This window comes from Berghia stephanieae, chromosome 3 (genome assembly GCF_034508935.2).
Source record: "Berghia stephanieae isolate SIO BIC M18660-M18661 chromosome 3, UCSD_Bste_1.3, whole genome shotgun sequence".
NCBI classification, from domain to species: domain Eukaryota; kingdom Metazoa; phylum Mollusca; class Gastropoda; order Nudibranchia; family Aeolidiidae; genus Berghia; species Berghia stephanieae.
In genome coordinates this window covers 62,771,186-62,785,570 of record NC_088362.1, presented here as the reverse complement: position 1 = coordinate 62,785,570, position 14,385 = coordinate 62,771,186, and the positions used below count along the sequence as shown (strand labels likewise).

The 14,385-nt window shown below is 38.1% G+C and overlaps 3 protein-coding genes across 4 annotated transcripts in view; all 3 read right to left on the bottom strand.

Moving 5' to 3' along the window:
- Positions 1 to 7,672: 7,672 nt before the first annotated feature.
- On the bottom strand, positions 7,673 to 10,757 carry LOC144969310 (uncharacterized). The gene is made up of 4 exons (XM_078908417.1): positions 10,486 to 10,757; positions 10,073 to 10,432; positions 9,519 to 9,660; positions 7,673 to 9,113 (listed from the first exon to the last, which is right to left on the bottom strand). The coding sequence occupies exons 1-4, from the start codon at positions 10,755 to 10,757 to the stop codon at positions 8,757 to 8,759; spliced, it is 1,131 nt and encodes a 376-aa protein (XP_078764543.1). The 3' UTR covers positions 7,673 to 8,756.
- A 468-nt stretch (positions 10,758 to 11,225) lies between these two features.
- Positions 11,226 to 12,241, bottom strand: LOC144968164 (uncharacterized). The gene has a single exon (XM_078906200.1). The coding sequence runs from the start codon at positions 12,042 to 12,044 to the stop codon at positions 11,793 to 11,795; it is 252 nt and encodes an 83-aa protein (XP_078762326.1). The 5' UTR covers positions 12,045 to 12,241; the 3' UTR covers positions 11,226 to 11,792.
- Positions 12,242 to 12,426: 185 nt separating this feature from the next.
- LOC144968163 (uncharacterized) overlaps positions 12,427 to 14,385 on the bottom strand; it is a 21,783-nt gene continuing 19,824 nt past the window's right edge. For both annotated transcript variants that reach the window (XM_078906198.1, XM_078906197.1), the window contains exon 5: positions 12,427 to 14,385. This exon is cut by the window's right edge and continues 342 nt beyond it. The gene's annotated coding sequence lies outside the window, so the exon portion shown is untranslated.

Genomic DNA, 14,385 nt, shown 5'->3' with positions numbered 1-14,385 from the left:
TATCGGTGTTGTATTATTATTTCAGATTATTTTTTTTCCCCTCGTTTGTTTGTTTCTATTGTTTTGTTTTTTAAAATTACTGTTGGTTGTTCTTTGTTCTTTTATTTCTGTCGGAAAATATTTATATATCTTTGGTGTTATTATTCATACAAAAAAGTGTGTGTGTGTGTGTGTGTGTCTGTATTAGTCGTGTACTTATTTGCAGGTCTGATAACCCAACGGTTTGTAACCTCATTGTTGTAATTAAAATTATTCTCAAACTCAAACCAACACTTACTTACTTATCTGAACCAGCGACCACCTGGGCTCTAGCCCTTCAATCTTAACCTCAAACCAATACAAAGTTTTGTCCATTTCAACAATGTTAAATCAATCCCATAATTGCAATCAGTTATCAGACCTGCCATCTTGTGTACGTAGGTTTTTGCCAACTACTATCTTGAAAATGTCAAATTTAGCCAATTAACTGCCGTACTCTGGAAAAACTCATATTTTATAAAATTGGTTAGAGAATTCGTCCTTCTGGGTGGGGTTCCTGACCTCCCATAGTGGACAGGGAAGTTACTTACCGTGTCTTCTATCCCCTTATAGCTGTTTTCAAATTTGTCTTCTGTCTTTGTCTTGGAATGAGATTACTTGGTTTTGACCTGGCCCAGACCAGAGTCCTTGGCTGGGAGGGAAACGGTCAAATGTATGGTTGGTTATTGTATTGGGAGATGATATATTTTTCCTTGTAAATCATCTCTCTGTTATGTATTAATATATTTGTTGTTTTGAATTTATAATGTAAGTATTTGAATATAATTCCTCTTAGTAGGATCCTGTGCTCGTTTCTAGATGAGACTTAGGCGATTTAAAACTATGCACAATGATAGTGTGTTCTTGGAATCTACACTTATTCCCTATTTGTACCATTCCCCTTTGTCTTACTTTTTCTAGGGTGATTTAATTGTAATTATAGAACTTTTATACTATCACATTCTCTTCCTTTTTCCTGATGCTGATATGACAAATGTGTCACAAGCGCCGTAAAACCCTTAAAAACAAATAAAACTCGTCCTTCAAATATCGATCAATTTAAATGACCCTCATCTTGGCAAAAACTCTCAAATCTGAGACTTAAGGGAAGACTTTGCAAAGTCCCAGGTTTGAGAGTTTTTGCCAGGATGAGGGTCACTTACATTGCTTGATATTTTTTTTCTTCTCATATGCCTTTGTGTCTTGAGTCCTGTTTCCAAGATGAAGGTATTCGTCTTTTTGAGTTTTTCTAGCGAGCCAAAACGTTTTTTGTATAAAGGGGTTGTAGAGGGTCATATCTCTTCTCTATGTGTGTGTATTTTCTGCATCGCTGCAGTATATGCTTTGCATCTTCATCCTCCTCACCACATGAGCAGCAGACTGGTGACTGTGTCAGTTTCATGCGTCTGAGCATATACTTTTTGAGTCTATTGTGTCTTGTCCTGAGGCGGAACAGGATTTTTTTGTTCATGTCTGGGCAGCAAATGGTAATCATCTGAACGCATTGGTTTAGTATGAAGGCTCTTAATCATGTGCTTTGTCTCACTGAAATTATGCGGTATGTTTTGTTGTTCCTTTTTGGCAGCATTTTTTTGGAAGTCTATGAGCTTCCTCGTTTCCTGATATGCCGCAATGAGCTGGAATCCACTGAAGAACCGTTCAGGTGACGTTTATACTCTGAAGAGTTTCTTTTAACTTGTTTAGACCACCAGTCTCCAACGCTTTCAAGGCTGATGTAGATTCAGTGAAAAATACAATTTGCTTGTTAGATAGATCCAATATTTGAAGGACGAATTTCCTGACCAAATTTTTAAATATATAGTTGGTTCTTTTTTCAGAGTTCGTCACTTAACTGGTTAAGATAAAACTCCATCTTGTTCTTGTCACGTGACTGAATTAACTGCTGTTTATTATTATTAATAATGTTTTGATACTGACCCACCTTTTTTGCTCAATATATTTGTGTGTACTTTCTGGTGTTTTTATCTGATGAAAGTATTGAGATTGTTTCTGTTTTAAAATGTTCATTTATAATACTGACTTACACACTGATATTATAATTGTTTATCATTCGTTTTCATACAACTGATCTAGGGCTGATGGTTTTCGGAAATGGGAGCTTGAGAAACAAAGTATTGTTATTATTATGTATTATTATTATTATTATTATTATTATTATTATTATTATTATTATTATTATTATTATTATTATTATTATTGAAATTGTCTGTTAACACCAGTAGGGCATCATGGTCTTGTATGCTTATGTGTGCAGTGCAAAGTTGAGTCCTTGGAAAAGACTCTTTACTCACACGCTCTCACTGTGCTCAGGTATAAAATGAGAAAGGTTACTTGGCCAATAAAAGCATTGTCACTATAAAAAGATGAAATAAAATCATTTCTCTTCCTAAATGTTCGGTTGATAGTGTTATCTTGGGATAGAAGAAACTATGTCGTGCTAAATGTATTTCCCAAAGGTGTACCATTGAGGCACCTAATCGCCAACATAAATCCTCAGACCTGTGGGTGAGGTTCCTTACCTCCCATAGTGGACAGGGAGGTACTTACTGTGTCTTCTATCCTCTATATTTGTTTTCCAACTTGCTTTCTGTCTATGTCTGGAATGAGATGACTTGGTTTTGTCCTGACCCTGGCTGAGAGGGAAACATGCAAATGTATAGTTTTGGGAGATGATGTTTTTTTTCCCTTGTAAATCATCTCTCTGTTTTGCACTGTATTATGTTTTGTTTGCATATTATTTATGATTTGTAAACATTTGAGTGTGTTCCTTTTAGTGGGGACCTGTGCTTGTGTTTGGATGAGACTTTTAGGAGATCTCAAACGAAGTACTTTGATAGTGTGCTCTTGGAATCTACATCTGTTTCCTATTTGAACCGATTTCCCTTTGTCTTACCTTTTCTTGAGTGCTTTAATTGTAATTCTAGAACTTATTACTATCCCATTTTCGTCCTTTTTACTGGCGCTGATATGACCTCAGTGTGTTGCAAGCGCCGTAAAACCTTTAAAAACAAAAACATAATCACCAACATGAATCCTCAGACCTATTGAGGCTGTTATAATCTTACACATTTTTTCAAATACTCTGTATTATATAAGAGGGAATAAGAGAATACAAGGTTGCTAATGTTCCGTATATTTACGGAATTCCGTATGTTATCAGCCCTCAGTATATTTCCAATCCCCTGACAAACGGATAAAAGTTAGTAAATGTCCTTTTACTGAAGTTCAGCACTCAGAAAGGGGTTGGTCTGTGTGTTTGCATGAAAGTGAGTATATTTTTGCTTCCTGAATTGGCAACCCTGAGAAAATCTAATCGAAGGTCAAGGAAAATGAAACCGTTACTTAATCAGACATCGAAGGGAATGAAACAAATAACAAAGGCATTTCTCTATCAACTGCCTAAACCGACTTACCTTACCTACCATCCTGGGTAGGGTTCCTGACCTCCCATGGTGGGCAGGGAGATACTTACTGTGTCTTCTATCCCTCTATATCTGTTTTCCAACATGCCTTCTTTGTCTTGGAATGAGATTACTTGGTTTTGTCCCGGCCCTTTCAGGGAGGGAAACAGTCAAATGTATAGTTAGAGTTTTGGGAGATTATATATTTTTTTTCTTGTAAATCATCTGTCTGTTATGCATTGTATTTTTTTTTGTTTTTGTTTTACTTATGATTTGTAAAAAACTAAGTGTATTCTTCTTAGTGGGGACATGTGCTTGTGCCAGAATGAGACATTTAGGTGATCTCAAACTAAGTACATTGATAGTGTGCTCTTGGAATCTACATCTGTTCCCTGTTTTAACTAATTCCCCTTTGTCTTACTATTTCTTGGGTACTTAAATTGTAATTCTAGAACTTTTTACTATATCATATTCTTCCTTTTTACTAGCGCTGATATGACCTTAATGTTTTGCAAGCGTCCAAAACCCTTTCATTACGAACAAAAAACCCCAAAAACATTACTTACCGTCAGCTGGGGTAACTTTGTCTCAAGGCTCAAGGGGAACATTTGTCTCTGTGAATTTGGAGCATATTGAATAATCTACGCTTTGCTGCAGTCATTGTACATGTTAAAAGACTAGACTTGAATTTTCATCAATGGAAATAATTGCCACAAATCCAATCTCTTTTTGGTCCAAAATTCAAGAGGCAAAGTTTCCCTCTCTTTAGCCAAATTTACCCCTGATGACGGAACAACTTACAACTTGTCATCAAGATCAGCTTCGTTTATTTTTCCTTCACTAACTAACTTTTATAATGCTTTGAACGCGTTGAATAAAAAAATTATTCAACGATTGCAGAATATTTTCGCACATTTTATTGGTGTGAAATTAGGTCTAAAAGACAGCTGATTGGCAATAGGATTCGTTAGTCTGATGTCAAGTCCGCCCAGCAACGAGCAGTTTGGTTCTAAACAAAGAAAATCGGTACTTTTTATTCTTCGTGCTGGCAGAACTTTTTTACAGGTCATGTGTGATCAGAATGTATAAAAGTCAAAACATGATCAGATTTATAATGTTTTTCTTCTCTGGATACACTTTTATGCTCGGTGGAGAAGTATTTCTTAAGGGCGTCCGCCATTGTTCCGATAGTTTAGAACCAGTTACTAAGTTACTATGCGTCACTACGAGGGAAGTGACGTCACGACTGTTGAACCTTATTATATGGGTAGGGTTCCTGACCTCCCATTGTGGGCAGGGAGGCACTTACTGTGTCTTCTATCCCCCTTTATCTTCATTCCAACATGCTTTCTGTCTTTGTCTTGGGATGAAACTACTAGGGTTTTATCCTGGCCGGATAGGATACCTTTGCTGGGAGGGAAACAGTCAGATGTTTAGTTAGTTTTGGGAGATGATATTTTTTTGTCTTGTAAATCATCTCTCCTTTATGCCCTGTATTATGTTTTATTTACATGTTATATATGATTTGTAAACATTTGAGTCTGGGTGGGGATCCTGACCTCCCATAGCGGGCAGGGAGGTACACACTGTGTCTTCTATCCCCTTATATCTGTTTTCCAACATGCTTTCTGTCTTTGTCTTGGAATGAGATTACTTAGTTTTTTTCCTGGCCCTGGCTGGGACGGAAACAGTCAAATGCATAGTTATTGTTTTGGGAGATGTTATTTTTTCCTTGTAAATCATCTCTCTGTTATGTATTAGTATATTTGTTATTTTTTAATGTATAATGTACGCATTTGAGTGTGTTCCTCTTTGTTGGATTTTGTTCTTGTGTCCGGATGAGACTTAAAGGTGATCTCAAACTAAGTACATTGGTGATATGCTCTTGGAATCTACATCTGATCCCTATTTGTTTCCAGTTTGTAATTCTAGAACTTTTTACTATCGCATTTTCTTCCTTTTTACTGGCGCTGACATAACCTAAATGTGTTGTAAGCGCCGTAAAACCCTTAAAAACAAAAACAAAAAAAATAACCAATTCCCCTTTGTCTTACCTTTTCTTGGGTGCTTTAATTGTAATTCTATAATTTTTATCTAACCCATTTTCTTCCTTTTTACTGGCGCTGATATGACCTTAATGTGTTGCAAGTGCCGTTAAACCCTTAAAAACATTTTTAAAAAACAAACAAACCTTATTATAAATACTCTTTTAATGCGCATGAATAAAAATCCAACGTTTTTAGTTTTGGGTCAAACTGTCATTCAAGCAGATGGAGAAGGATACAAAGAATGGCGAATAGAAGTACTTATACCATACCATTTGGTTACAAAATATCTAACAATCTTACTTGGAGGGGTAGAATAAACGTATTCTTTCATTTCGTTATATTTATTAAACTCGTTTTATTTTTATGTGCAATAACACGTACTCACAAGCTCGTAGTGTCATTGGGCCCGATAAAATTACCTCCAAAGAGATGAAAGAATTGTATAATATTGTCTGTATCCATTCTACATTTATGGCCCATCGTCTCTAAACGGTACCATGTCGGAATGAGCCGGATGCTCTAAAATGATTTGGAAGTCAAAATGATTAGAAATGAAGATAACTGGGTGGGATTCCCGACCTCCAGAGTGGGCAGGGAGGTACTTACCGTGTCTTCTATCCCATTCTAGCTGTTTTCGTTTCCAATTTGCCTACTGTCTTTGTGTTGGGATGGGATTACATGGTTTTGTCCTGGCCCTGGCCGGAGTCCTTGGCTTGGAGGGGAACAGTCAAATGCATAGTTATTGATTTGGGAGATATTTTTTCCTTGTATGTAAATCATCTCTCTGTTATGTATAATTATTATATTTGTCATTTTGAATGTACAATGTAGGCATTTTAGTGTATTCCTCTTTGTTGGATCTTGTGCGTTTGTCCGGATGAAACTTATAGGTGATCTCAAACTAAGTACATTGATGGTATGCTCTTGGATTCTGCATCTGATCCCTATTTGTTCCCAGTTCCCCTTTGTCTTACTTTCTCTTGGGTGCTTTAATTGTAACTCTAGAACTTTTTACCATCCCATTTTCTTCCTTTTTACTGGCGCTGATATAACCTAAATGTGTTGCGAGCGCCGTAAAACCATTAAAAACCAACAAACAATTATTTTAGATTTCCATTACAACGATGAGCCCATAAGGAATTGGGTTATCAGTCCTGAAAATCAGTGTACGTCGTCGATTCGACAAAGATAAGCTCTACATTTCAAGTCTTTCGTGTATCCCATCACTATTTTTATCGGGGCTAAAATGACCTAAACGTGTCGCGAACACAAAGTCATTGTTAAGTTTCGCAGCTGTTGTCAAAGGCAAAGCAGAAAATCTAAAGATATTTATTCACATTGCTTCGGGGTTTGATGTTTGTTGTTTTGGTTTTTGTTTGTTTTTTTTTCTTGTATGTGGTGGACAATCCAAGGCTGTCGTAGCTTTTTTTTTTCTTCTCCATGTGTCCCATGATGACGTTGACAAGCTGCCCGTTTCGCCACTGAAAATTCCTGCTGAAAAGCATTCAAGACAGGCAGCTTTTTTCTAGATTCAAGTGTATGAATCTTGGGTTAAGATCAAAGCCTTCTTGTTTTGTGAAAATATCCAGGACCAATTTCAGCATCGATTGATTTATGATGTCTTCCCCTGTTGGTGGTAGATGTAAAATGGAAAACACAAATACAGCCGCAGTGCAATACCGCCACATGAGTTAGGAACAACAAGATATGAAGTGAGTAGAAAAGTGCCAGAAGACAATAGAGAATAAAACTTTTTTTCGCGGCGGTGGTGGGGTTTGAACCTGCGACCTTATTGGTACGACAACTCCGCCTGGCAGGTGAGAGCGTGGCTCTACCGTGTTTTGAACTTGGCGCTTTTCGGTTACGAAGCCACGATCTAACTCTAATGGCCATGATTCAGTCCAAAACAGTATGGTCCAGTTTTGTGTAGAATATAATGTATGTGATCTGGGCTACAGTATTCTCAGCTGTTAATTATTGCTAACATCTAAAACGTTTTAACCATCAGCCTACAATTAACATGCCAGTATTTTCTATGGCGATGAACACTGCACGTTTTCAAAATTTGTCATTCAAATTCACTTATTTTCATTTTTATAAACAACACTTTGATTTTTTTTCCTCCTGAAAATACAACAAAAACAAACAAGCAAACAAAACGACAAAATAAGACGAGGCAATGAATATATTTTATTTTATTTATTCATCTTTCTATCTTTGCAATGTATCTATAATATGAGTAAATAAATTCGACAAAAATAAATGTTCACTATTCAGTCATGCAAAGGGATACAGAATGTGAAAAGATGCACGAATATACTATATGTACGTAGTGAAGTAACCACGCACTTGTGATTACCGCAGAAATGAGACTCCGTATATAGATGGATTCCAATTCCATATTGTATGAAAAATTATCACATTTTTGAATGGGTTTCTTTTTATTTTCATCTTCAAGTTTAAAAAGATTTAGATTACAAGTTATAAAAGTTGTGCGGATAGCATTAAAGGAATTAAACAGGTTTCAGAGTAGAGACAATAATTTCTGGGTGGGGTTCCCTACCTCCACAGTGGGCAGGGAGGTACTTACCGTGTCTTCTATCCCCTTATATCTGTTTTCCAACTTGCTTTCTGTTTTTGTCTTGGTGTGAGATTGCTCGGTTTTGTCCCGACCCTGGCAAGAGTCCTTGACTGGGAGGGAAACAGTCAAATGCATAGTTATTGTTTTGGGAGATGATATTTTTTTCCTTGTAAATCATCTCTTTGTTATGTGTTATTATATTTGTTATTTTTAATGTATAATGCAAGCATTTGAGTGTATTCCTCTTTGTTGGATTTTGTGCTTGTGTCTGGATGAGACTTATAGGTGATCTCAAACTAAGTGCATTGGTGGTATGCTCTTGGAATCTACATCTGATCCCTATTTGTTCCCAGTTCCCCTATATCTTACTATTTCTTGGGTGCTTTGATTGTAATTCTAGAACTTTTTACTATCCCATTTTTTTCCTTTTTACTGGCGCTGATATGACCTTAATGTGTTGCAAGCGCCGTAAAACCCTTAAAAACAAAAACAAAAACAGAGACAATAATTTACAATGCCACTGGCGGCTGCTGCTGCTGTGCGAATAGAAAACAAAAGTTGGCGAGATCTACATCGCGATTGGATCATATTTTTTATTTATGTAACAATAACACTACCTTGCATTGTTGACAACCTTAAATTTTCATAATGTTGTAATCCAGCAAACGCTTAATCTTTGTTCTTTTTTCAAATGTCGTTAATATCTGGATTAAGCATCCCTTTTATTGCATCGGTTCCCATCATTGCAATCTCTTTGTTCTCAACTTCAATAGCCAGAGTCAGTGCATTTTTATGTTGCAACACAATATTTGGACTCGTGCCTTCCTCCAACAACTTGTTGGCGATGTCGTTATGCCCATCGCGGATGGCCATGTGAAGCTGGCAAATCGACTGTAGTGAAGCCACACGACAAGGAGATCCAAGGTTTAAATCTCTTTTCAGTGGTGGACAGATTGGCAGAGTGTCAATTTTGACAACGAGATTAGCATTGCCTAAACTCTCTCGAATTTTTATTCTTGTTTGATTTTGTAAACGATCCTGAACCTTTTCTCATTTGATAAAGTTAATGACATCAACTTCGGCCTGATCGTGGAAGGTTAATTGGTGACGATGTATGAAATACATATGTTCATATCGGCAACGAAAATGAAAGGAAGATATTGTGTGGGGGTTTATAGAAAACAGTATGGCACGGAGTAACAATGTCCTTGACATCCTGTCACTTTCGTTTCCCACTTTGTTTGGTCTTGAGTTCACGAGGAAAATAATTGGTAAAATGGTTGGCATATCGTGTTCATCTGGAATAAGCATCCGTTTCATTGGATCGGTTCCCAGATGCAGCAAATATCTTGTCAGTTCGTATCTGGGTCGTCTAGGCATGATGGCCATTTGAAATGCTGTGTATCCTATATTGTCCTTTAAATCTAAATTACAGCTGTGTTCTCCTTAGAAGACCAGGCCGTAAACATCGTTACTTTCAATCGTGTGATGTAAAGCCGTTCTTCCATTTTCGTCTTGTGCGTCAATATCACAGCCATTGGCAACCAGCATGTCACACAGATACCAAGCATGTCCGTGAGAGTTTACCATGCTTTAGGGGGATGGTAGCTACTTCTAAATGACCTTTGGTAAAAGCTAATTGCAAAGAAGTTCCTGCGCATATGTTTGTTTTTTTTGTTGTTGTTGTAAACATCGTTACTTTCAATCGTGTGATGTAAAGCCGTTCTTCTATTTTCGTCTTGTGCGTCAATATCGCAGCCATTGGCAACCAGCATGTCACACAGATACCAAGCATGTCCGTGAGAGTTTACCATGGTTTAGGAGGATGGTAGCTACTTCTAAATGACCTTTGGTAAAAGCTAATTGCAAAGGAGTTCCTGCGCATGTTGTTGTTTTTTTGTGGTAAACATCGTTACTCTCAACCGTGTGATGTAAAGGCGTTCTTCCACGTTCGTCTTGTGCGTCAATATCACAACCATTGACAACCAGCATGTCACTGTCACACAGATATACCAACAAGCATATCCGTGAGAGTTTTCCCAGAGTTCATGTTGTTGATCGCGGGTAAGGGTAAAGCAGACATCAGTGGAGTTTTTCGATCACATGTGGGCAGGTTGACATCGCAAGAATGATCCAGTAAAATCTGGACGACATTTTTACTCACGTTGGAACATGCGCGATACAAGGGTGTCTGGCCTACAGAATCCGGCTGGTCTATGTTCGCACCCCGCTGGATGAGAATTTCAGCACATTCATGGCTGTCATACCAGGCACAAGCACCGAGTCGTGTCACCCCACGGATGTCGGTGTTATTTACACGAGCCCCCATCTTCAACAGGCGTCGTCGGGTCGATTGAGTTTGGCTGCCATGAAGAGAGGAGTTCTTTTAAATGGGTTACCAGCGTTGGGGTCGAACTTCTTGCTGGACATGATGAGATTTAAACACTTGAAATTCTTGCAGTGTGCAGTGCCGTGATCATCTGGATTCAGCATCCCTTTCATTGGATCGGTTTCCAGATGCAGCAAATGTCTTGTCAGTTCGTATCTGGGTCGTCTAGGCATGATTGCCACTTGAAATGCCGTGTATTCGATCGTGTTCTTTTTTCTTGTTCTTTTTCTTTTAGGAAGACCCTGCGTCACTTTCAAACTTTCTTCCATTTCCGCCTTGTGCCTCAATACTAAAACCATTTGCAGCAAGCCTGTCACAGATAGTAAGCATGCACTTGAGGCTATACTCGGCACTCTCAAAAGCTTTGTTGTACTGTACGTATGTTTTTGGCCTTGGTGTTACGTCCTAATTTAATCATTTCTCTTACAATGTCAGATCGTCCAAATTTAGCTGCAATTGTGAAGAGATGTATTAAGGCATGGGGTGATGACCTTTGGTTTCTTTGGGTTTCTCTAGCATCAACAACATCATTGCAGCCTCTGCCAACTAATACGGTAACGATGCCATTGTGCTTTTTGAGCTACCGTCTACACGTGAAGTCAGCATCCCTTATATATTCCATCCATCCCCCCCCCCCCCAAATAAACATGTATCTTACGAGTTCTTATCTTGATCGTCTTGGCTTTATGGCCATTTGAAATGCCGTGTATCCAATATTACCCTTTAATTCTAAATTACAGCCGTGTTCTCCTAAGAAGACCATGCCGTAAACATCGTTACTCTCAACCGTGTGATGTAAAGCCGTTCTTCCACGTTCGTCTTGTGCGTCAATATCACAACCATTGACAACCAGCATTTCACAGATACCAAGCATGTACTTGAAGTTATACCCAGAGCTCTCAAGAGCCTTTTTACAAAGCAGCTCCTTCGCGTATGTTTTTGGCGCTGATGTTACATCCTAATTTAATGTCTTTTACAAGGTCGGATCTTCCAAATTTGCTGCAATGTGAAGAATTGTATCACGACAAGGGGCGGCGATATTTGACGGATCTTTTGGGTTTGTGGGTTGTTTTCTTTTTATTAGTCTCTCTATCACACCATCATTGCAATTTCTTTGTTCCCAACTTCAATAACCAGAGTTAATGTAATTTTATGATGCAACACACCATCTGGACTCGTGCCTTCCCTTAACAGTTTGTTTACTACGTCGTTGTCTCCATCACGGATGCCGTGACGTCCTGTCACTTTTGTCTACCACTTTGGTCTTGAATTCACGAGGAAAATAATTGGTAAAATGGTTGGCATATCGTGTTCATCTGGATTAAGCATCCGTTTCATTGGATCGGTTCCCAAATGCTGCAAACATCTTGCCAGTTGTATCTGGGTCGTCTAGGCATGATTGCCATTTGAAAAGCCGTGTATCCTATGTTGTCCTTTAATTCTAAATTACAGCCGTGTACTTCTAAGAAGACCATGCCGTAAACATCGTTACTTTCAATCGTGTGATGTAAAGCCGTTCTTCCATTTTCGTCTTGTGCGTCAATATCACAGCCATTAGCAACCAGCATTTCACAGATACCAAGCATGTACTTGAAGTTATAGAGTTCTCAAGAGCCTTTTCACAAAGCTGTTCCTGCGCGTATGTTTTTGGTGTTGATGTTACGTCATAATTTAATTACTTCTTTTCTAGGTCGGATCTTCCAAATTTGGCTGCAATGTGAAAATGTGTATCAAGACACGGGGCGATGATATTGACGGATCTTTTTTTTTTTTTTTTTCTTTTTCTTTTTGGGTCGGGGGAGGGTGGGGGGGGGGGGGGGTGAGTCTCTCTAGCACATCATTGCAGTTTCTTTGTTCCCAACTACGAAAACTAGAGTCAATGTATTCTTATGTTGCAACACACCATCTGGACTCGTGCCTTCCCTCAACAGTTTTATTACTCCGTCGTTGTCTCCATCACGGACACCGTGACATCTTGTCACTTTCGTCTACCTCTTTGTTTGGTCTTGAATTCACAAGACAAATGATTGGTAAAATGGTTGGCATGGCATGTCGTGATCATCTGGATTCAGCATCCCTCATTGGATCGGTACCCAGATGCAGCAAATATCTCGACAGTTTGTCGAGGCATGATGGCCATTTGAAATGTCGTGTATCCAATAGTGTCCCTTATTTCACGATATCGGGGCGATTGAGTTTGGCTGCCATGATGAGAGAAGTTTGAGGAGAGAAATTGATTACCAGCGTTGGGGTCGAACTTCTTGCTGCACTTGATAAGATTTACACACTTGAAGTTCTTGCACTGTGCAGCCCATGTAAAAGCCGTTTCTTGTTGACATACAACATTACCATTAACGCCCTGTTGCACCAAACATTTCACAGTTCTTAGATCTCCCACTTTGATGGCATCGTGAAGTCTGAATATTTAAAAAATCTCCTTGACATCTTTAGTTCGTTCTTTCTTTTAGAAAGTATATGAATGTCTCTACCTTACAAGTCTGACAAATTCGAGTAAAACCTCTTATCTAGGAACTGAAGCTAACGTACCCAAATCGTTTGGGTTTTTTTATTTGGGGTGGGGGGGGGGAGGAGGCATATTTTGACAAGCAATTTATTCCATTGGCTCAAAAGTGAATTTTTATTCTGGCTTATTCTGTAAAAGATTATGGAATTTTTCTTCATCAAATTAATTTAATTATTCTCAAGAAAGAAAGAAATTAACTATCAAAAGTTATTCCTAAAAGAAAACATGGTACTATTCGCACCAGCAGGAACAACAGCAGCAGCAACAGTGAGTTGGATCAATCTTAGTCCGGCCTTATGACTTTGGTAATTACTTTGGCCACGAAGACACATAAGCCCTTGCACGGCGACAACGTGCTGATCCATCGCAAGGGTTTTCGTATCACTTTAATACTTTATACATCTCAGGGGTTTTCTTATCACTTAAATACTTTATACATTTCATGGGTTTTCGTATCACTTGAATACTTTATACATTCCAGGGGTTTTCGTATTAGTTTAATACTTTATACATCTCAGAGGTTTTCGTATCACTTCAATACTTTATACATATCAGGGGTTTTCGTAGCACTTTAACACTTTTTACATCTCAGGGGTTTTAGTATCACTTTAATACTTTATACATCTCAGGGGTTTTCGTATCACTGTAATACTTTATACATCACATGGGTTGTCGTATCACTTTAATACTTCATTCATCTCAGGTGTTTTCGTATCACTTTAATACTTTATACATCTCAGTTTTCGTAATACTTTTATAAAGAGGGAGGGTGTTTTTTTTCTTAAATCTTTTATACATCACATGGGTTTCGTATCTTTTAAAAAGGTACATTTCAAGAGGTTTTGTATCACTTTATAAATAGAAAAAAAACCCCAACAAAAACAAACAAACAGACGAACAAAACAAATGATAAAATAAAACGTTGAAATCTGAAAAATATGAGAATAAAATTCATACATGATTGACATTGGGTGGTTCTGTTCCATCAGTTTTATAGAGGAGAGGGAGTTTTTCAAGGTTATGGGAATGGATCCGCCCCTCGTTATTTTCGTCACCAATGCTTTTGCATTCTGGTGAGTTCATTGACAGGGTGACAACAGCATCCACTTCTATGAAGAAATCCACGCTTCAACACGACTATTGTATTATTTGGCGATAGCTGTTTCCTATGATGTAAGTAGTCATGTTCCATCACCGATTTCTGGCATTGGTAATACAAATTGGCTTCTTTGATGCTCGTGTACAAATATATATATATATATAGATTGCACTTTCGGTGGTGATTGCAATAAAATTGAGGTACTTTTGTGAAGTCGAGGTACTTTTGTGAAGACTAGCCCAGAAAACGTGGGCAACGTAGATAGGTAGGCTAATGTAATGTAACAGCTCATTTGTTGTGTCAC